The sequence below is a fragment of the Grampus griseus genome (genome assembly GCF_964374135.1).
Source record: "Grampus griseus genome assembly, chromosome: 2".
Lineage (NCBI taxonomy): Eukaryota > Metazoa > Chordata > Mammalia > Artiodactyla > Delphinidae > Grampus > Grampus griseus.
In genome coordinates this window covers 41638479-41661885 of record NC_139018.1, presented here as the reverse complement: position 1 = coordinate 41661885, position 23407 = coordinate 41638479, and the positions used below count along the sequence as shown (strand labels likewise).

General features: G+C 39.9%; 1 protein-coding gene across 3 annotated transcripts in view; it reads right to left on the bottom strand.

Moving 5' to 3' along the window:
• Positions 1-23407, bottom strand: part of RTN1 (reticulon 1) — a gene marked incomplete at its 5' end in the record, with an annotated part of 241427 nt that overhangs the window by 10767 nt on the left and 207253 nt on the right. For 2 of the 3 annotated variants that reach the window (XM_082649525.1, XM_082649526.1), the window contains 5 exons: positions 1782-1840; positions 1925-1971; positions 2481-2550; positions 4001-4139; positions 6709-6916. In XM_082649525.1, the coding sequence (XP_082505651.1) occupies positions 1782-1840; positions 1925-1971; positions 2481-2550; positions 4001-4139; positions 6709-6916 (523 nt within the window). Of the gene's footprint in view, positions 1-1781; positions 1841-1924; positions 1972-2480; positions 2551-4000; positions 4140-6708; positions 6917-21295; positions 21357-23407 lie in introns of those variants that run through there. The other variant, XM_082649527.1, reaches the window with a different exon arrangement.

Genomic DNA, 23407 nt, shown 5'->3' with positions numbered 1-23407 from the left:
CTGCTAGGATAGGATCATCTCATTCCTCTTTATACTCTGTGCCTGTTACACGTAGTTCCCATAAAATAATAAGTATGTCTTTTTTTGGAAGCAAGCAACCAATCAGTCAAATAAAAAATTAAGAGATGTGATTTGTTCAAGATCCTCAAACTAAGTATTGGACGACTGAGCACTGAAGCTTCTATCTTCCAGTTTCCAAGCTCCTATTCTGGTGTTCTTTGCTGTAGTTCCTAAACACAGTTCTAACTGCCGAAAAGGCACCTAGGGAGTTCATTAAAACATAGATTACAGGACCCTTATTCTAGGAGTTCTATTTCCATAAGTCTGTTGTACAGTTTGGGAATTCATATTTTTAACAGGTTCCCCAGGTTTAGTAAACACCAAGTTTCACATTATACCATGCTGCCATTTCTTAGTACAAAGTCATGAATATCCTCAATTTGTTGATTTTCATTAGGTATTAGTTGCATTTGTGTCCAAGTTGATAATTTCAGGCATTTTGAAATGTGCTACAGATCTGATACAGATCCAAATTCACCATGAATTTAAGAGGAAGAATATAAACAATACAGAGTAAAAAACAAAAATCTTTATATACTTCAGGAGAGAACTGTAACTGATGATATGCAAATCAAATAGCAGAGGAACTTTAAATTGCTTGTTTTTTTCTTATTTGTTTTGTTTTATACATCTTTTACTATGTAAAATACTTTCCTTGAATTCTGACCATCACCTAGGTCTAGCCACATGATTCTAAGATTACTAGAGAGAAAGTCTAGTTTTTTGAGACATGTATTTGTAGTTGAAGCCTAGGTCAGCTTTTGATTAAAACAAAATCTTGAGTAATAAGGACAACATAAAAACTATCATTTTAGATGAAGACATATCTAAAAACACTAATTTAAGAATTAAGAAAACTACTAAGTTAATGACCATATTAACTGTAGGTACTTATAACTGGAAGCTTTATCTCCTAATATATAAAGTAGCCATAAAGTAGAGTCTATTTAAGACTCAGGTTTGGAAAGCAATGCTGTTAATAAAATAAGCAAACACACACACTTGTTGAGTTGAAATGGTGTAATTTAAAATGTAACAAAAGTTCTAAAGATTAAAAAAAGTTTTGGGCTTCCCTGGTGGCGCAGTGGTTGAGAGTCTGCCTGCCGATGCAGGGGACACGGGTTCGTGCCCCGGTCCAGGAAGATCCCATATGCCGCGGAGCGGGTGGGCCCATGAGCCATGGTCGCTGAGCCTGTGCGTCCGGAGCCTGTGCTCCGCAGCGGGAGAGGCCACAGCAGTGAGAGGCCCGCGTACCGCGAAAAAAAAAAAAAAAAAGTTTTAAAAATAATTTCAATGGTTTAAAAAGTTAGTGATATTTACTGTTTAAAAATTGAAAATGTTAACTTAATTGTTTTTATTTTGATCAAACTGTTATAAATTAATTTCACTTTCCTGAATCAGGCTTCTTTCTTTCCTCCAACCCATCTTATTCCTGGACATGAGCCAGCCCCCAGATAGAGCTTAATATCATTCATTCATTAAAATTCATTTCATTATACCTGAAATAAACCACTGAAAGTTTTGTTTAATTGGAAGTTTTAAAATTCATACTTAATTTACGAAATAACATAATTGGGAAGGGTGTGAATATAAGCCTCAAATAAGTGAATGATCATAAATCAACCTATTATTTTCTTATCCTTTTATTATTCCTATCTAATCCAGTCAAACGCCTGCCTAAGGTGGTCTCTCCTTTTTATAAATTGCACTATGTAACTTACTTTGCCACAACAGCATTTATGTGAGTCCTCACAAGTCCCAGATATTGGTCAATCTGTGCCTACAAAGAGGAAGAAATCATGAGTACATCCAAGGTTCACAAGGTCAAAACTTAACATGAATGTTTGACATACATAGAACTTACCTGGTGCTTAACATACACTACAGGTAGAGTAAACATTGAAACCACAGCTGGGATGAAAAACAAATATAGTATTAAAATTGAGAGTTGTCAGTAAGAATAAGCTTATAGATACATTTTTATATAGTCATGTGATATTATAACATTATTTGCAGTAGCCAGCATTCTAGCTAAAAGATGGCAGGACTAGTTCATAAGGAAAACAAAAATATGCTGAAGCCTTCACGGATATTAAGTCACTATTCCTGGAATGAGGGAATGACCTCCTAAGAAGAAAATGAACTTCTACACATAAATGCCATTGAAGCAGATATATATTTGAAGCGAAATAAAACCAGTTACAGTTGAAGAAAACTTCAGATTAAGAAATTCATTATTACTATGTAATATACATTATACTCTTTAACTGAACTATGATGGTCGGGGAAATGCTCTGGACTCAGAGAATCTGGCATTTGTTGCTAGGAATCCATCCAAGCAAGCTAACAGCTAACAGCCTAGGAAGCTTTATGCTCACAGAACGTGTGAGGGGAGACATAACACACTTGTCTGTCCTTACCCATGAGCAGCAGGGTCAAGCCATTGAAGAGAGCGCCAACGTAAGTCAGGAGCCACATCAGGACTGCAAACTAAAGAATGAAATGATGATCAGAGCTTCTAAAACCATCGTGACAGATAAGAGTCTCATTTCATTGACTTCTTTAGATTAAAACTTGAGGCAAACTACGTCATGGTTTCAATAGAAAATGTAAGAGCATTTAAAGCTCATCACAGAATTACTGAAAGAGGATCCTGTCTTTACTTCTCTCCGAACCCTTTGGATCTCTTTGTTGTAAGATTTGAAGGACTCAATGAAATAATAATCTAGGGCAGGGGTCAGCAAACTGGCCATTGCCTGTTTTTATATGGGCCCACAAGTTAAGAATGGATTTTACATTTTGTAATAGTCAAAGAAAATCAAAACAGGAATAACATTTTGTGATATGTGAAAATGATATGAAATTCAATTTTCAGTATTCATAAACAATGTTTTATTAGCACACAGCCACAGTTATTCATTTACATATTGTCTTTGGCTGCTTTCCTGCTATAAAGGCAAAGTTGAGTAGCTGCAACAAAGACTGTGTAGCCTGCAAAGCCTTAAATATTCACTATATGGCCCTTTATAGATAAGGTTTGCTGATCCCCATTCTAGCCCACAATTTTTACATTACAAATGTCAAGAGAAATGTCACCTTAAAAGCCCTACGGTAAGTAATTAAAATCTCCCTGCTATCTCTTCTTTAGTCGTTACCTGCCAAGACATTATTCCAGTAAAGCACCTTGAGGGTTAAGGCCTCATCACTCACTTTCCTTCTGCTCTTTCTTCCTCAGTTATGGAGCAGCCCATGGGAGACCCCTCCCTGGTGTGTACAAAGTGCTCTGGGGGAATGGGGAACTCAAAACATCCTTGCCTGGGCTCCCACCCCTCTGCTCATGGCCCTGTTGAATCATGATTGATTGACCTTGGTTTTACATGTAAGCCACGGGGTGGTCATAGCAGCTTGTTCAAAGAAACCTGATGAGTTCAATGATGGCACCAGGAATAACACCCAAGTGCCCAAGGTCCTCTACCCTCAGGGGTTCAGTCTCACAGCCCACATGTCTTATTATTAGCAGAGTCCAGCATTTCAAAGAAAAAGCATATATATTTTTTACATTCCCTAAACTAGATTTTTATTTTTAAAATAATTTTAGGAAATTGAGGAATTGAAAATGGTAAGGAGAAGCAACCTGGGATATTGTAAAAAGTACAGAACTAGAAGCTGTGTGACCTGGGTTTGATCCCAGCTCTATCAGTGACTCACTTGGCAACCTCAGGCAAGTATCTTAATCTCTCTGAACCATAGTTCCAGCATCTGTAAAATGAGGGGATTAGACTGGATGAGCTCCATGGTACTGTACAGCTGGAGATTTTCTGACTCTAGAATATAATTAGCACTTGTTATTTTATTCTCCATTGTGTCGCAGTTTATAATGTTACACGGTTAGGGAAAATAAAACCAAGACCGTCAAACGGAACGCCTTAAGCAATCGTACTTTTAAGGAATCCACCAGGTCCTGGACAAGGAAGAGCCTTCTCAGTTCTTTAAGCGTGTTGTTCACATAGAATTGCAGGCAGTCTGTGTACTTCTGAATCTGCTCCTGAGACAGCGTGATCTCAAGCTCCAAGTAGGCCCTGTCAACAAAGGACCCCCACAGAGAACTCCATCAAAGGGAATCCTGAAACAGCAAAGTTTTCCTTTTCCAACCCTGAGGATAACAGCCCGGTCATCCTGAAGGATTCATGCCAGCCAGAAGGCTACAGGGCACCACACACACACACAGCCGGTGCATTGGGGAACACAGGAATCACGGCACTTAGTGGGGCACTCTGACTGCTTCTGTCTCCCATAGGCAACATTACAGTGTGAGCTGATAATTCAGAGCAACTGGCTGAGAACAGAGAAAAGTCAATCCAAACCAGCTCATTTGCTGAATTCTCTGTATATCTCTGGCCCACCAGGCAATTGTGAAAGTCTTCCTTTCTTCTTGGCTGCATGAAGATGAATTGTCTTTTTAAATAACTGAGATATCTGAAAATCCTACCTGCCAATTATTATCTGTCATCAAAACTCTAAGATTTCATATTTAAATTCTGGAAAGTACTTTCAGGTTTTATCTAGAGAACTCTGAAAATGCAAGTGAGCTGCACCATATTAAAATGCTCACTGGTTCTAGTAAGAGTGGTATTTTTAGTAATTGCATTTTCCATTTGTTCAAATGGTTAATTTGAACTCTTGGGTAGATAAACTCTTCAAGTATATAAAAATCAATCCATCCTCCTGCTTTGGCCACTTCCCCCCTTCCCCAGGCCCATCCTCTCTCCCTCCTTCCCCCACTCTACGATGTTGTCTATTTTGAGGATATTTCTAGAGTTTTTAAAGTGCTCACCTAACTCTGAGGATTGAGAAGAAAAGAGTAAAACAGAATTTGGCTTGAGTTTTAGAGAATTTATGTTTATATGCTTGGCTTTTTAGAAAAAAATAGAAAAACTCATTTGTCTAGATAATATGTTTTGATTCAAAATGTACTGAGTTATATATTCCTTTTGCTGATAAAAACAATTCAGCCAAAGGGGTGTTTTACATTTTAAATGTCTCCTAATGGAAGATAAAGTAGTTGAGCTAATTACAGTTGGACTCTTGGTCCTACAACTGGGTGGTTACAGAAGAAATAAGAGAAGTGAGAGATGAGTTCTCAGTGTAACTTGACAGGCTTGGATCCAAGAACATGGCAGAAACCAGCCTCTCTCAGATGGCTAAGGATAGGGGCTGGGGCAGGGCAGGACTCTAACAGTGTGGATACTGGTCACAGGCTAGGGTCACTGAAGTAGGCATAGTGTTCACCCTGGTAAAATGACACTCCACTTCTTCATTCTTCCCACTTTTGGGATGGGAACATGTGTAACCAAGTTATGGCCTAGAAAACCCATTAACTCTGCATTAGAAGAAGGCCAAATACGTCCCAAGGGCGAGAAAGATCAGACTGTAACTGTGTTTGACACTGAGGCCAGGAACCAGAGGCTGGGAAGAGAAGTCTGAAACAGGGCATTTTCCCTTTTGTCAACAAGGCCCCATAACACAGGAGTCTTTTCCCTCTTTTAAGAGCCTGGTGCCCTGACGCCTTGATTCAGCTGACTGGTGAGGGTGAGCCAGGAAGAATTCAGAGGCATCCCCAGTGAATTACTGGGGCTGGCTCAGAAGCCATCATGCAGCAGTATCTACAGGTCTCATTCGGGATGCAGAAATATCCGTCAGTTCCAGGAGGTGAGGACACCTGTAGTGGGGCCTGCACTCTGGGGCCAGCACCAGGTGAGGGGGTGACTCTGACAGTCAGTGCTAAAATACCTGGGGTTTACAAGCTATACTCACAACTAAATTGGGGTGGAGTTGGGGAGCATGCAGCTGGAAGTGCTAACATCTCCCTCTGCCACATTTCATATATCCTCTTAATACACTGCCTTAAAAAAATCCTCCTCTTCAGTGTTCATTCTAGTTAGACTTCCCCTGTATAAAAATATGGAAGAGGGTGCATAATACTGTTCACGAACCTTGCATCCCTCAGAAGTTTGGCCCTTTGATTTTAAACTTCTGGAAAGAGCAGAGAAATAAAAATCCAAACACTCCAGTCCTGGCTCTGTGCTATTTACTGCCATGTGACTTTGGGTAAGTCACTTTACTTCTTAGAACCTCGGTTTTTCCATCTGTGAATAGGGATTATAATGTTCTGCCTTCTTCAGAGAGTTGGGAGGAATAATTGTTGAAACACTTCAAACTATAAAACACTGTATACATATAATGAATTATGATTATTATTAGTAATAATATAAAATTAATATTAAATATAAATTTAATGTTTTCACATTTCATAAATTAACACAAAAGAATTTATATTATATAAATTATATAAATTTAAATTAAAGATAAATATTTAATATTTAATTAGTAGTAATAAAGGGTTACTTTATTACTAACCCTTTATTACTACTAATAAATCAGTAAGGGTTAGAATAGAGATAAATGAGTTTGTTTTAGAAATTTAACAGAAACATTAGGTATTAAAAGAGAGAGAGCATTAAAGGAGACTCTATGAGGCCTGTTAGGTGTCAGAGAAGCACAACCCATAGTGCACAGGAGCTGAAATAGAGGCAGATGAAAGAGCCACATGAGAGGTGGGGCAAGGGCTGGTCTGGTGGGGGCACTCACTTGAAAGGGTGACCCTCGTCGGTTTTCTGCACAGCTTGTAAAACAGACTTGTAGATGCGGAAACTGATGGTGGCTGAGAGCGCAGCAAGGGCCAGGTAGGCCACGACACTCACAACGCTGAACTGGGTCAGGGAGAAGAGTAGCAGCAGGAAACTCCCAAACACTATCCCCGTCTGCTTGATGTCCCTCCAGTACAGCAGGTCAATAGCTGTAGGGAGGAGACACACATAACACACACCAGTTAACACTGGCAGTACCACTGGGGGAGCTGTTGCAGCCCCTTCTGCAAAGCCACAGTTGCTACAGGTTCTCACCAGCTTTTGGATTCCTAAACACAGATGAATAGACACAGCGCTATTCCCAGAGCACTTACTGTCATCCCATTTTGCTTTGGAAGAATCTTTTCTATCCCTGAGGTCAATCAGTAAATTCACAGATAAGAATAGGCTGTTGAACCTCCAGTGACAATATCTCTCTGAGTGAATCTCAGTGGGCTACATCTGTACAGTGGCCTTAATTATGTGACTTTGAAACAAGATTGAAAATTCAGAGGACTCTGTGAAGTACCTGTTTGCTTCTTTTGGATGGCATTGATTGTACGCATCTTGATGCCCTGCTTACAATTCAGTGTCTCAATGGTGGCCCGTAGATGAGCACATCAGTCGTACACATGGCCCTGCTGCTGACAAGGGGCAGCAACAAGGAAAACAGAGGTTCTGGAGAAGTGGAACCTTCAGAAGCATGGCAGCAGGTCTGGGAGACCCCAGCTAATGCCAAAGGCTTCTGAATAGAGATATGGTCTGCCTCTAAAATGTGCAAAACTGAAGGGTTAGTAACTTTCTCAAGAATACCCGGAATTTGGATTAAACCATTTTGTAATCATATGATTTGTTCACTTACATTCTTGTGACTTAAAAAATCTGGAATACAAGCTTTAAAATCTACATCACACCTATCATTCAGTTATTTGCCTCTTTCAACTCAGAAACAAAAAATTAAATTCAAAAGAATAAAGCCATGGTGCTTCAAATATGATACAAAATGGAAATATTTTAAATATTCCAGTCACTAGATTATGAAAAAAGCATAGAAGACTTGTTGAAGAATGTATGCAAATTTATTCTTCAATTAGGCAAGTAACAAATGGTTTCTTTCTTTTCAGGCAGAGAAGAGTAATCTTTGGGAAGACATGACACAAGAAACCCCTGGGCCCCTGAGGGTAGATGACAGAAGTGGGAGAAGAAGGGATCTCCACAGAAGCCTTGCTCCCCCCTGGGTGTGAGTGGCTCTGGAGACAACAAATTGAGGTAAGCCTAGGCCTAAGTCTAGACCAGCAGGCCTAAAGGCCCCTGTGGGCTAGGAGCCTCTTAGTATTTATTCTGTTAAGTGTAGGGGAGTGGGGAAGGAGAATTAAAAGGAGACTAAAACATCACCATCACCTGCAGTGTTACCTCTTCCACATTTGCTCATTTATTCAGTATTTATTGAGCAAGTACTAAGTGCCATGCTTTGTGCTAAGTGCCAGGTATATCAAAATAAATGAACTGTTTAAAAAAGAAAACATATGTAAATAAATAAATTGTAATCTTCTGTTTTATGATGCCCACAGATTCCCATGGCAGACACGTTTAGAAATAAACACATTATAAGACAGCATGATCTGTGCTATGGGGGTACACAGTGCTAGGGATGGTAGGCTTACCCATCTGAGATGATGTAAAGGGGCACGGAGACACTGCAAGTAGTTTTCAGGCAAAGAGGAGACAGAATTTACTATGTTCAAGTGAATCCCCACTTAACAAATTGCATAACACCTGTTAAAAATGATGTGGCCTCTAGAAAAAACCTTCTGAATCTTTGGACCCCTGTTCAAAAAGCCCAAGAATGGCAGGCACCAGGTAGGGGCTTCACTAGAAGAAGCTGTGGGCATAGAACATTAACTGTTAACTAAGTAACGTTAGTTTGGTGTAGGGTAATTACACAACAGGTCTTTCAATCAACTTGATAAAATTGCTGGAGGTTTCTAATTGGGAAGTCAACAAAAGTTGTATCTTAAAACATCAATGGATGTTGATTCTGGGTACTTTGTGACATGATTCTCTACTTACAGATTCTGAAATGTTCAAAGCACTTTCAGATATTAGTTCATTTAAACCTCACAATAAACTCCATTACACAGGTGTATAACAGGCAAGGAAACTAGAAGTTAAGAAACTCGCATACTGACTATTTAATAGGAGAAACAAGATCAAACCCTAAGTTTGATGTTTTCAAAAAAAGTTGCCGGGCTTCCCTGGTGGCGCAGTGGTTGAGAGTCCACCTGCCGATACAGGGGACACGGGTTCGTGCCCCGGTCCGGGAAGATCCCACATGCCGCGGAGCAGCTGGGCCCGTGAGCCATGGCTGCTGAGCCTGCGCGTCCGGAGCCCATGCTCTGCAACGGGAGAGGCCACAACAGTGAGAGGCCCGCGTACCGCAAAAACAAAAAAAACAAAAAAAAAAAACAGTTGCCTCTCGCATGTTATGTGGTTGAATGTTAACTGTCCCCCAAAGTATGCAAAATTAATTTGGGGCAACTTGATTATATTTCAATCTGCTTCCAGAGCTAGATATTTATAGTGATTTTTTTTTTGGTAAGGGCAATCAAGTCATTATCAACAGTAAACAGTTATTGGTCATCTGTTTATTTAGTAAACACAGGAATGAAGAGGTCATAACATTTTGTTCCTGCTTTTATGTTAACTTAAGATCTAGATGGGAAGACTGAACATTCTTTTTTTTTTTTTAATGCTGCATCAATGCCAATATACCTTGTGTTGTCAGAGGTGGCAAAAGTTGAGTTCAAAGAAGGGACAGTACTGGAATTGATGAAAGAGGTTGTGGGATGGTTTGAGAATGTGGCTAACAATTTGTTAAGGAGATGGGGTGGATACAGGGAAATATTATGAAGGATTAGTTGACAAGAATGGTGACTAATTAGCTGTGGGAGAAAGGAGGAAGAACTAATTAAGGGTGAAAGCAACATTTCAAAGCTGGGTGACAGAGTGATTAATATCACTGACAAAAATAGGAAATCTGAGGGAGAACTGGTTTGGGAAAAAGCTAACACTTGTTTTTATACCTCCAGGTTCTGCTGTGATGACATCAAGCAGGGCATCTTGACACAGCCTGGGGCAGAGATGGGACAGGGATCACAAATGAGATGTAACTGACAATTACACACAATACTTATTAATTTTTTAGAGGCTTGGAAATAAAATGATTTCTTTTTATAGGCTTTGTCACAGTAGCCCTGAGTTAAAACGGACAGTAATATCCATGTGATATTCAGATGGATATGTACAGTAAAGAATTGGAAGTGCAGGAATGGCATTTAGCTAAGAGGGTTGAATATTTACATTTGGGTGTATTCTGAGTAGAAATGATGATTGAAGCCATGAAAGTAGAGAAAACCTCCAAGAGAGGAGAAACTAACAGATGTAATAAGGGATGAACCATAGTTAAGGATTCAAAGGATTGAGTAAAGCTGTAAAAGGAGTCCCGTCTGGGTATTAGAAAGGGTCCCACAAGAGTGTTGGTTAGGGCAGTCAAGAAGAAGGAAACTTCCAGAAGAAAGGGGTTGGCAGTAAAGAAGAAGGAACCTTTCAGAAGGGGTAGGCTACAGTGTGGAATGCGGTAGATGCAATGAGGGAAATGAGAAAGGACCACTGGTTTTGAAGACTGGGGAGTCACTCAGAACTGGGGGGAGAGTGGTGTTAGGTGCTGGTGAGGATGGAAGCCCTACTGTAAAGGTTTGGGTCAGTGGTGGGAAGTTCAAAGTAATAAAGAAGATGGAAAAGAAAATGGTAGTTTTGGGAGTAGCAACAAGCAAATCTTAAGGCTGAGCAAACCTGGGAATGTTAGTGAAAAGGGAGGAGTGAAGATCCCCGAAAAGAGAAGATATTTGTTTGAGCAAAGTCTCAGAGAAGGTGGGGAAGGATGGGATCAGTCACAGCTCTTTCTTTTCAAAGAAGGAAAAAGAATGACAGGGTGGGGAAGGATGGAGAAACATTTCGTCAAAGTATTGGTGTGGCTACAGATATATGTTGAGGTGGATAGGGTATAATATCAAGTGGCTCGGGGTAGATTTATTCAAGTTTTCCCTGGAAAATGAGTCATGAGGTCTCCCTGAGACTGAGGAGAATAGGAGTAGAGCTTGAAGAGATTAGGAGAGGTCCAGACCTGCGCTGTTCAATATAGTAGTGATGAGTCACAGTAGCTACTGAGCACTTGCAATGTGGCTAGTCTCAATTAAAACATATTGCAAGTGTAAAGTACATGTCAGATTTCAGACTTAGTACAAAAAAGGACGTAAGAAAGTATCTCATTAATGCTTTTTATATTGATTTTCTGTTGTTGAAAGGCTAATACTCTAGATATGCTGGATTAAATACAGTGTATTATCAAAAGTAATTCTACATGTTTCTTTTTACTTATTTTTTTAAATAAATTTATTTATTTATTTATTTTTGGCTGCATTGGGTCTTTGTTGCTGTGCGTGGGCTTCTCTCTAGATGCGACAAGCGGGGGTTACTCTTTGTTGTGGTGCTTGGGCTGCTTGTTGCGCTGGCTTCTCTTGTTGCGAAGCACAGGCTCTAGGTACACGTGCTTCAGTAGTTGTGGCACGTGGGCTCAGTAGTTGTGGCTCTTGGGCTCTAGAGCGCAGGCTCAGTAGTTGTGGCGCACGGGCTTAGTTGCTCCGCGGCATGTGGTATCTTCCCGGACCAGGGCTCAAACCCATGTCTCCTGCATTGGCAGGCGGATTCTTAACCACTGCGCCACCAGGGAAGCCCTCTTTTTACTTTTTAATGTGACCACTAGAAAATTTTTAATTACATATGTGGTTCACATTATATTTCTATTGGACAGCGCTGATCTAGAAAAATACAGTAGGACTCAAAAAGAAATTAATAAAAGGGCTTCCAGGAAGTAAAGAGGATTGGTTAAAGTCAAGGATCTCTGTGGATCCAGTCAACAGGGTTAGAGGTTGGGTGTTCTGATCTGTGGATTGTGGGGCTGGCCCAGATTTGTGAACTGGCATGGTTAGAGGAGTCAAAGATCCAAAAGGACAGAATTGAAATGAACAACCTTGGGCTCAGGCTGGGAATGACAAGCAGTGAAGACCTTTGGGAACTAACGCATTGGGAGAATGGCAAGGGCTGTGTGTGGCCCGAGTGCCGGCAAACAGCCTGAAGCCCTGATGATTCAGTGGGAAGGGTAGGAAGTGATGAAGTGTGATCACAGAAGAGAGTTTCTGTGTTCCCAAGCTGCTGTATAAATGCTGATTTTTCACATTTTAATTTTGCTTAGAGTGATGTAAACTTGTGTAGGAAGCTTTATAGTATCTGGTCCAGAAAAATGGGTATTTGAATAAAGCTTCCTTAGAATCCAAGTAAAAACATAAGTATCTCTGTAACTGCGGCAAATTATCACAAGTAGCCTTTGGATACAGCAGTAGATAGCTTGTCTCTTTCAATATCCTCCTAATACAGGAAGGCTAGGTGAGAGTTTAAACAGCTGAGTACACATTCACTAAGCATACTCACTGGGACAGGTAAATTACTGTATTGCTTTGCCAATTATAAAAATTAAATTACTTTGCTAAAAACCAAGGAGCAATGCAATGAAATGGGAGATCCGTATGTTCTATCAATCTAATAAATAGACTGGGCTTGCTGAGCTCATCCTTGTCCCCAAACCACATGTGGGAGCACACTCTGCAGCCTGCCTGGGGCTGACTTAGCGGGGTGCACTGGCAAGATTTGGCAGATTTGAAGAATCCTAATCTCAAATGCTGAAATCAGTGCTACTCTCATTTCCATAATCCAGGCAAGAATAGAATAAAATAGAAGAGGTGATCCAAGGTTTGAATTAATACCTAAATGGAAATAAAATTCAATGTCAAGTTTCTAGAAAGAAAGCCCTTTGCTGCAGTCTAAAGTTTTTTGGATTGGGACATTATTTTAAATATATTGAATTAAATGATCCAATAGTGACTCTAGCATTCAGAAAGTATACCAAAAATGTATGAATTGAAAAGACAGTGGTGCAGCTATTCATATTTTATTTATAAGGCAAAATGTGGGTAATATATAAAATGGCAATAAATTGTGCACAATTATCTACATTACTGCACCATATTCTTAAATGTATTTATTTATATTTCATCTTGGTCCAAAAAAGATTTCAGGCAGCATTGCACCACTTGCTATGTGACAAATTAATGCTACTTTTTCAAAGGCCAAGTCAGAAAAGAAAATGTGTGAAATTCCTGTTCACAAATGATATCAGCATTTCATCAAAAGAAGTGCTGAAAAATGATATGCTTTGACTTTTATGTTTACTTTTCAGCAAGCCTCCAATAATTTACTACCTTGTGAAAAGGATTACAAGGCTAGAAAACCCTCAGTTCTTTACAACTCAGTGTCTAAAGCAGTGATAGAAAAGTCCATTACTCTGATTTTTGTTAGGCAAATAAAATATCAGTACAAAAAGTTAACAATAATAGTAGTAACTTTTTCTACTTTATTCCCTCATTTTGCCATCAAACTAGAGAAACATAATGGAAATAGATGTAATAAAATACTTTAAACATACAGAGAGACCTTCAAAGATGACATGTTCTGGTCAACTAATCCATAAGTTTCATTTGCCATGAAACAGTCTCCTACATAAGGTAAAAATTTAAAAGGTAATCCAGGAGCCCTGAGCCCAGAGAGGAAATTGCTAGAAGGCACTTTTGTAGATAAGACTCTTGCAGTGATTCCATTTTCTAGGTCCTTCCTTCACATCTTTTAAATGCAGCCCATCTAACTGTCAAGAGAAAAATGCCAACATTATTTTCTAGACAGTTAAGTAATTCTGTGGATGTTCTGAAAGGGAATATATGTTAAGCCTGGTGCTCTGTGTAGAGAGTAAAAGAGCACAGCATTTAATCCACACAGATGATCTTCTACTCTAATCAGCTTTGGCAGAACAATGAGAAATGAAGGATTTTATTGCCAAAGCCACAGCTAGCAACAATCTCTGGGACTTTTATTCCATGGGAGACAAAAGCAAACATGTTCTTCTAATGACTACCCTTCAGATTAGACTGATGGCATAAACTACGTTTATACTCATGAAGGATTTACCATTTTCCTGGGTTTAACAGCTGAATGTGATTCCTGTTTGCTAGTTCTAGCTACTAGGACCATATTCCATGCTGTGAAATTAACACAATGATGCTTAAGCCATTGTCACCTTGGTAGAGTAGGCCTGGCCAGGAAATGAACCAGTAGGGCCCAGTATTTAAGACTGGGTGGTCAGCCTCTCCTGCTAAACCTCCAGCAAATAGGCTCGTTTAGGATTAAAGGAAGACACGGCCATATGGAGAGAAAGACAGGCTTTGGGCACATGGTAGTTGAGGGAGGCACATAGAAAGATTTTCAAGGTATTGAATAATGAATGTCTTTGTGTGCTTTTTCTTTCTTCAATAAGCTTTCTGACTGGATCAAAACACAAAACTGTTCATTGGTTGGTTTGTATGTCATAATTAGCCACAAATTCTTAAGTCTGGGCCATACCTTCTTAAAATCCATCATTGTATTGGAATAGAAGGTAGACTGCTGTTGGTTCTCTCGTTTTTAAAGAATATATTTTAAAATTTTGACAAAGACCATAATGGCTAAAATATTTCTTGAACTAAAAAGATATATAAGACGAGGAAAAGGAATGATCTCTCACGGTAACTTCGTTCTGTTCAATAAAATATTATGTCCTTCCTGACCCTTATTATCACTATATTTGATCTGCAGTTTGGTGAAATGATTCTGAAGGCAGGAGATAAAATATGACTACATGTGAAGTATGCCCATTGTGAAATGGGTGTAACTGCAATAAATTCTAAACATAAAAACCTATTACATTTGTACTTTTTCTTATTTTCTTTTGATTTTTTAATTTTTGTCTGTGTTTTTTTTTTAAACTTCTTTATTGGAGTATAATTGCTTCACAATGTTGTGTTAGTTTCTGCTGTATAACAAAGGGAATGTATCAGCTGTATGTGTACATATATCCCCATATCCCCTCCTTCTTGCTCTCCCTCCCACCCTCCTTATCCCACCCTCCTCTTCCCACCCCTCTAGGTGGTCACAAAGCACCCAGCTGATCTCCGTGTGCTATGCAGCCGCTTACCACTAGCTGTCTATTTTATATTTGGTAGCGTATATATATCAGTGCTACTCTCTCACTTCATCCCAGCTTACTCCCCCTCCCCGTGTTCTCAAGTCCATTCTCTACTTTTCATTTGTTCAACATTGAACAACATTGTTCACCAGTTTGGGCAAAGAACTTGTAAGTAATGCTTGAATTATTTCCCCCCTTTGGCAACACAAGAAATAAGGAAGAATTTAAGGATTTTATCTTGTGAAATGGTAAGATAATTGCTCAGATTTAAGTTTATAGCTCAAACATACTTGGGGGAAATAGTACTCTATACTTCTAAGTTCTAAAACTCCTAACAATTTTATTTTCTTATTTGAAATATATGCTATAAATTTAGAATACAATTATAACGATCAAGGTTTTAATGTAGTTAGTATTATCTATCACATAGGCAGAAGATGGCTTTTAAAGAATTATTAATGTCACATTCTTAGCTTTCAAATTGTGAGCTTAATTATAAGGTAGTCATGTTTCTTTTAAAGGCTGTGTGTACTTTCATAAGAACTGAAAAGGTGACAATATGTAAATATTAATACATGGTCAAATATGCATGCCACTTAGGACATCAGGTTGAGAAGGATGGGAAATCTGGTGGTGATGTAAATTTAATTAGCTTTCATTAGATTCTAGAATTCTATTTTAAGTGAACTTAAAATAGATCAATTCACAGATTCTGTTCCTGAATTTATTAATTATTCTAAAGAGGAAAAACAATTGAGTAAAGAATATAATTTCAAATACTATAAGAAGAAAGTGGGAGGGAGGTAAGGCATCATTTTAAAAATGATGAAGAAGGAAGGGCCTGCAGAAGACAGAAGATTTCATCCAACCCCTATTGATGTATGGTAATCATAATTAATGCTTTCGTGATGGCATATCAGGAATATTATTGTTTTTAATGAAAGAAATATTAGTTCATGGAACTATGAGAAAAACCATAGATGTGAAGATATGGATTTAGCATGGCATTTCTGTCACTCTTTCTCATCCATGGTGGCTCTTCCTTTAAAAAGAAAAAAAAAGGGCTTCCCTGGTGGCGCAGTGGTTGAGAGTCCGCCTGCCGATGCAAGGGACGTGGGTTCGTGCCCCAGTCCAGGAGGATTCCACGTGCCACGGAGCGGCTGGGCCCGTGGGCCGTGGCCGCTGCGCCTGTGCACTGCAGCCTGTGCTCCGCAGCGGGAGAGGCCACAGCAGTGAGAGGCCCACGTACCACAAAAAAAAAAAAAAAAAAAAAGACACTGCAGAGAGTCCATCTGTACAGTCTAAAACCACAACATGTAATAAAAAATGATTCTAACCTATTGATATTTATCATAGTCTTTTTCTTAATTTTAGTAAGGAATAGCTCGTAATGTAAAGAAACATATATATTTGAAGTTCAGCAATTCTTTCATGTCAGTTTCTCCCATTAAATTATTTTAAATACTTTTTGAGATATGTACAATCTTGTTTAATAAAAGCTGTTTTTGTTCCCTACCTAGTTCTACAGATTCATTTTATATGATATACAGATATTGGAAGATATTCAGCAAATACATTAATTAACTCTAGGTGGTAGGACTTTGGGTGATTTGTGGCTTTCATTTGAAACTCTTTGTAGAAATGGAAATTTTCATAATGTGCATGTATTGTTTTTAAAAAACAAGTAAGGCCATTATTCTACCCCCAAATTTTGAAATATTCCCTTATAAAGATTCTCTTGAAAATGAAAATACATTGTGAAAAAGGAGAATTTTATTTTTCAATGGAGTGATACCTACGTACGTTTGGTATATTATCTGTACAATGAGAGTTTTGTTTCGTTAAAAAAAAATCCCTAGATCCTCTGCTAAGCCAGTTTTCCCATCAGACCTCATTACAATCTGCAGAGAGGGAGTTTGTAAATGAAATTATTTATGCTGTAATGTTTGCACAAGTATTCTAATAACACTGAATCCAAGTAAAATGCTCTTTTTGATAAAAGGTGGGATTGGTCTGCCTTTATGTCTGTGTGATAAACTGTCTTTATTAAATGCCATTTTCAAAATACAAGCATTTCTTTCAATTCCTGTGGCTACAACAGACATTTCTTCTGTGTATTTGGGGAGGCTTGGCCATTTTGAACTAGCACCTTTGAGAACAGACTACCCTCAAGAGTGTTTCCACAGAGAACTGTAGGCCAGCATAAAATTTTCAAAATATTTTATTTTCTAACAAAACCAGAAACATGTAAGATTATATTCCTGGAAAGTGTTTCACCCTTCACTATTTTACAGGCAGGGGAACCTGTAAGTACAAAATGCTGCCACGTGCAGTAAAGTGGGAGCTGACCACTAGCCTCAGCCCCCCACATTGCCAAGTGTCCTGCCCATGAACTTGTCATGTACAGCGATATCTGGAAAACAGCAATCTTTGGAGCACAAGTGAAATGGTATGGATAAGTGGCTCTAGTCAAACTTTGTTCCCCTGCCTTAGTACCATTTGGATTCAGGTAGTATAGTAAAGTGGTTAAAAGTGTAGGTTTGGGGATCAGACTGCTCTGCGTTTGGGACCCACCTAAGTCTTAGGGCAAATTACTGGCCATCTCAGCCTTAAAATCCTCAGTTTCGTCCTCTATAAAATGAGAGTAACACAATAATCTCAGGAAGATATGAGATTAAGATATGTAACAAGAGTTTAGGACAATGACCAACACATGGATAATACTGATGGAGAATTTTTTTTTTTTTGCGGTACGCGGGCCTCTCACTGTTGTGGCCTCTCCCGTTGTGGAGCACAGGCTCCGGACACGCAGGCTCAGCGGCCATGGCTCACGGGCCCAGCCGCTCCGTGGCATGTGGGACCTTCCCGGACCGGGGCACGAACCCGTGTCCCCTGCATCGGCAGGCGGACTCTCAACCACTGCGCCACCAGGGAAGCCCTGATGGAGAATTTTTAATGATGAGTTGATGATAGGGATGATGACAACAATGGCATAAATTGGTCAAGATCACTGCCTCAACTGCTCAATTTTGCTTTGTCTTTAAAGAGGTAACCTGTGTGAAAATATCTTTGAAGGTGAAAGGAGAGTTCACTTTCTGTAACTCAGCATTAGTGAAAGAAGTAGTGAGCGTTGAGATAGGAAGAGTTCTGGATTCGCGGCCAGAGTCACCTTTTCATTACTCAACTTGCCACTTATCGAAAAACTCTGGGCAAGTCACTTAACCTCTTTGAACCTCATGTTGTTCAAGAGTAAACTGAAAAGCTCAAATGAGAAGATGTTTGGCAAAATGAAAACTATGTAAATGTGACGGGTTATTAACACCCCCATTACCTAGATAATTCACATTTTTAGAAAAACCATTGAGGAAGAAGCCATCTACTTCGGAGGCAGATAGTAAAACAGCAAGAATCAAGGGGCTCTGGGGTCAGACAGCCCTAGGCTTGAATCCAGCCTCTGGCATCACCAGCTGTGTGCCTTGGCAGAAGCCTCAGTTCATCACCTGTAAAATGGGATAATAAAACTCACACATCATAGGATTCATGAAGATTAAATGCAATGATGCGAGTATATCACTCAGTAAAAGTGCCCAATAAATGTCAATATTAAATAATAATAATACTTAGTAATCTGAAGATTGCCATGTTTTATTAGGTTATTGTCTTATTTCATCTTCACTGAGTAGATTGGGCTTTGGTTTATTAACCAATTGGGTATGAGTATCATTTTTTTAAACTGGGAACAGAATGTGTGTAATGTAGTATAATGTGGACTTAGTCTCTCTTTAAACATTCTTTTCTACAGCTAAAATCATATATATTAGTAAAATAAATATAAGGTTCCTTTTGCATGTATACTACAGTTTTTAGGATGCATTGTATTAGTTTCAGTACAGTCTTCATGACATATCCAATGGGCTGCAAATTTCTCCATGGAACTGTTTAACATGGAGGAAACAGAAACTCACTTTTATTCCCTTTTCCAAGCAAAACTTTCACTTCTTAATACCTTCAGAGGACATTATCAACAATGTTAATACTTACTTCTTTTAACTGCATTCACAGCTGCTCCTTGATCACACCCATTTCATCATTTGTATACTAGACCTTGCTCTGCTGGTCTATGGATTGGGCTAAGAATTATTACACATGAGTGGCTTCAACCCTGATTATGTATTAAATTCACTTGAGGAGCTTTTGAAACATACTGATGCTTGGCTCAACTGAATCAGAACCTCTAGGGGTGGGGCCCAGGCATCCTTCATGGTTTTTTAACGCTTCCCAGGTGATACTAATATACAGCCAGTGTTAAGAACAACTGTTTTTGATAATGAGGGAACTAAAATGAAGATACACTGAAAATGCTAAACAAGAATCTTACTGTAGATTTTAGTTTAGGTGAAAGTTCTCCTAGTAGGGAGAAACAGGAATAATTTACTTATTATTTCTCTTTTATGCCTATAAACCCACCCACCCAGTTATTAGTTAATTTTCAGGATAATGGCTTTGTTCTATTTGACAAAAGGAAATCAATGGTACTGAACATTATCAAAGGTCACAGAGTAGGAAAGACCCTCAATGATCCTGAATCAATCTTCATAAGCAGCTGTATAGTGGAAATGAAAACGATTGTCTTCAATGAACAAATTATGGCATTTTGTGTTATTTTCTGATTATAAATGTCCACATTTTTTAACCTCCCCCCCAGTGAGAATGTCAACTGAGGCAATAGGACTGTGATGAAATAGTGTCTTACATCTTATACAAATAAGTCAGAAAATCTGCCACTTTTGGTACTTACTTTTGGTAAGAATAGAGGAAATCCATAAGCATAGTCTAAAAACCAAGTTTGTTATGTCCAACTAAACTTGGTATTCTTTCAAGCCATAGATGTATGCTGAGTGTGTATATGGAATAAACTGGCTGAGTCTAAACACATAACAAGAATGAAATGTTACCAAGAATTTTCACAGCTGCCTCCTGTATAAAACATATGCTAGTTCATGTAGTTGACATCATTCTCTAAAATTATGCCCCCTGAATGGCCATACATTTCTTATTTCCTGGCATTTAAATTTATTAGGTTCATTTATTTACTTTTGACAGTTGTATTTCCAATAGGCCCACATAATTTGAACTAGACTATTGTATTTTATGTCTTAGCCGCCCAACCAACAAATAAGAGACAGAGAAAATATGTTCTTAATTCTGAGGTTCATGTTTACTTTTTCTCTGCTTAAAAGATTTACCAAAGAAAAACTCCTTGGGGCATTAAAGATTAAAAGACATCCCATTCTTTCTATGATATAACATTACAAGAGGAAGATGCCAGGTTTAAAAAAAAAAATCAGCTCCTGCTCCAGTGTATTCTTGGCCCCCTGAGGGATGCTGCAACCCTGCAGGTTAAGTCAAACGCACCTTCTTCAGAACCATATTTGTTAAATATTAAAAGACACTTCATATTACAAACATCCAAGTTTACAACACATAATTCTTTCAAAGTCTCTCTTTCTCCTAGTAATCTCACACTGAGCAAGATGAAGGAGAGAATTTTAATGTAACAAAGGAGAGATGGAGATGTGTGAAGTATGAGGCTGAATAAAAATGGCTGAAAAGCAATCCAAGCAAGGCTGGAGGGTGGCCACACCCAGTGCTAATATGGACTGTTTCAAAATAAATCTGTTATACCAGAGGGCAACTGGCACTGTTTTTTAATTTCCCTCCATTTGCTCCACATATACCCATTATTAATAAACAGTAGTTACAGGTTACCCCAATGAAAGACAAAAAAACCCTGAAATATTTCAAAGTGAATCATCCTAATATGTGTCTACGCCATCATATTTTCAGGATTTCGAGAGCTATTCTGCATTTCCAGTTTCCTTTGTGTGACCACAAATAATAAGCCTAAAATGGGTGTGTCCCTCTTAAAAGGATGCACTACAGCCTTCTCAGCTAATGGTTCTACCAGGAGATTTCAACCTTTAGGCATAAATTAAATGCACTGGGATGCATGGAACAATAAGAAAGCATTTTAACTCCGGGAATAAGAAGAGATTAAACAAGTACTGAACGATTAAAGGATCCCAAAAGAGCTCCAGAAGGAGGCAAAAGATGCATTATTTAAAATACTGGCGTGACAACAAGAAAACAAAGGGGTGGGGGTGGGGGATTTTTTAAAAAAGACAGGACAAGGGGAAAACCCCACAAAAATCAAACACCATCCACTTTGATTTTTGACAGAACAAGTTTACTCCCCCCATCAGAAAGCTCTTGGGTATAAAGCATGCATAGGTCCCACAGGTGAAATGATGCACAATGGCCGAGTCTGGGTCCCGGCGCTCCCGTGCGCCGCAGGCATGCACAACTGAAATAAAGAGAATACCCTGACTTTTCCAGTTGCTCCAAACACAGTCCATCTTCGTGGAATCGGCGGTGGCCTGCATCGTGCGCGCTTTAGGGGCTCGCCGTTGCTGTCCTCGGGGCCGCTGAGCGAGCACTGAGGCGTCGGTGCCCCGGCTGCAGCGCTGCTCGCGGTGGCCGCGGCTGCAGACAGACTGAGGCTGAACCAGCCGGCGTGCGCCGCGAGGGGCGGGCGCGTCGCGGGCACCGCAGTCTCCGAGGCAGCGAATCAGCGCGGCGCGGTGCCGGTCGGCCTGCGCGCTCGGGGATGCGGGCGCCGCTAGAGGCGAGAGCGTAGGCTCGCTGCCCGAGAGATGGTGAAGCCGGTTCTTACCCGGAAGGCACAAAAGCTGACCGGGGGGGTGGGAAGTTTGGGAGAAAGAGGAGAAAGGGCCAAGGGTAGGGATGAGAGTACAACACTTGGGCAGTTTCTGGGACTTCCTGCCCGGCATGTCATGCTGCTTTTTCTAGAAATGTCTTAGAAACCCATGAAACTTGTTGGATAAGACATAGTTGATGGCAGTACAAATCTCAGGCTTTCAGTATCATGTCCCCTAATTGCCGCAGCGCTCACTCACCTTCCCCCCCCACCCGCCCCCAATTCTTTACACTGTGGTCACACTTTAATTGCTTGACATCTTCCAAACAACTGACAGATTCTTTCCCTCTTGGAATAGGCCACGGCTATCCAAAACCTTCCTTGGCAAGCCGCAATCACTGCAAAGAAACCCTGAGGGCTCGTGTCCTCTCCTGTTAACCCCTCTTCTCCAGCTCTGTTTGTGGGTTGAATTAATAAATAATATCAGAATGTGGTGCGCCAGCAGGCTCCCGATCAAAGCCTTTGGACTCTGACACACGGAGTTATTAGCCACTGCAGTGACCCTCCAAGAGTGGTCAGTTGTGGGGACATCCAAACAGAACTCAGGGAAGCAAAGGGCATTCTTCCTCAACATCATATTTGAGATTGAGTGCTGAGGGGTGATGGGCACGGGTGGTGTGTATAATTTGCGAGATAAAGTTGGTTTCCAAGCCTTGTGCGTCAAGGGCTTCAGGTGTCCCCAGTTACAATGCAAATGTTAATGGGAGGAGCAGAAAAATAGGTAGTAAACTACTAATCAAATCTTAGCATGAAATACTTTATCGGATTATATTCCAAGGCAGTTGAGAGAATGGACAGGGGATAGGTATGTTTTGATGAGGAAAAGGTAGAAATAGCACAGAGAAAGGACTGGAATATAGGCATTTTCTAGGCAAAGAAAGTCCTGGTGGAGGGGACCCTTGAGGAGACAAGACATAGCATGAGGACAAAGGATGCCTTGGGGACCAAAGGGGTATATAGAAGGAAGAGTTCCCACTTCATTTGTTGTAGCATGGCCTTATCTGTTACACAGAATTTCTCTCTCCCTCATGGAGAAGTGGAGCCTCCACAATTCCTCTGCAGTTTACAGAGCCATTCCTTCCCATACCCAAATCTACATCTGTACATCCTGTGCCAGCAAGAGCCTAATGACAGTAATCTCAAGGTTATGCTTGTGGACATGATTTATCTTTCATTTTATGAACGATATACACTTTAAAATATGATCTTTATGATCATGCGTGTTCTTTCTAGAATGAAAGCCTCCAGAGAAACCAGCTAAGCCTCTGCATATCTTTGTAAAACATGTGAAATTACTCTTAAGGAAGCTTAATAAAGAATGATTTCAGAAGGATGATTTAGCACTTTTGAGCATTTGAAGTCTCCTAAAAGAGTGGGCTTGTCGGAGCTCCCATGGGGCTGATGGGAAGGAAGAACAGTGACCACATTATTACACAGCACTTTTCAAACTGACCTGCTCTAGAGGTGCTAGTGAGTTTTGTTATATTTATATTCCCTCCCCCCCCTCCCTTCCCCCGCCTCCCAATTTTTTCATCATCATGGTCATGTTTGGGAATTCAATCAGCAAAATGATGAAATGACTGGTATGTGATGATGAATTCTCACTGCATGATGTGGGGCTGGGACAAACTGCAAATAGGTGGGGGACAAGACTCAGAAGGAGAGAGAAAGAGCTGCCAGGTGGGCTGTTCCTGTCCTGGCCACTTTTCAGTTGGA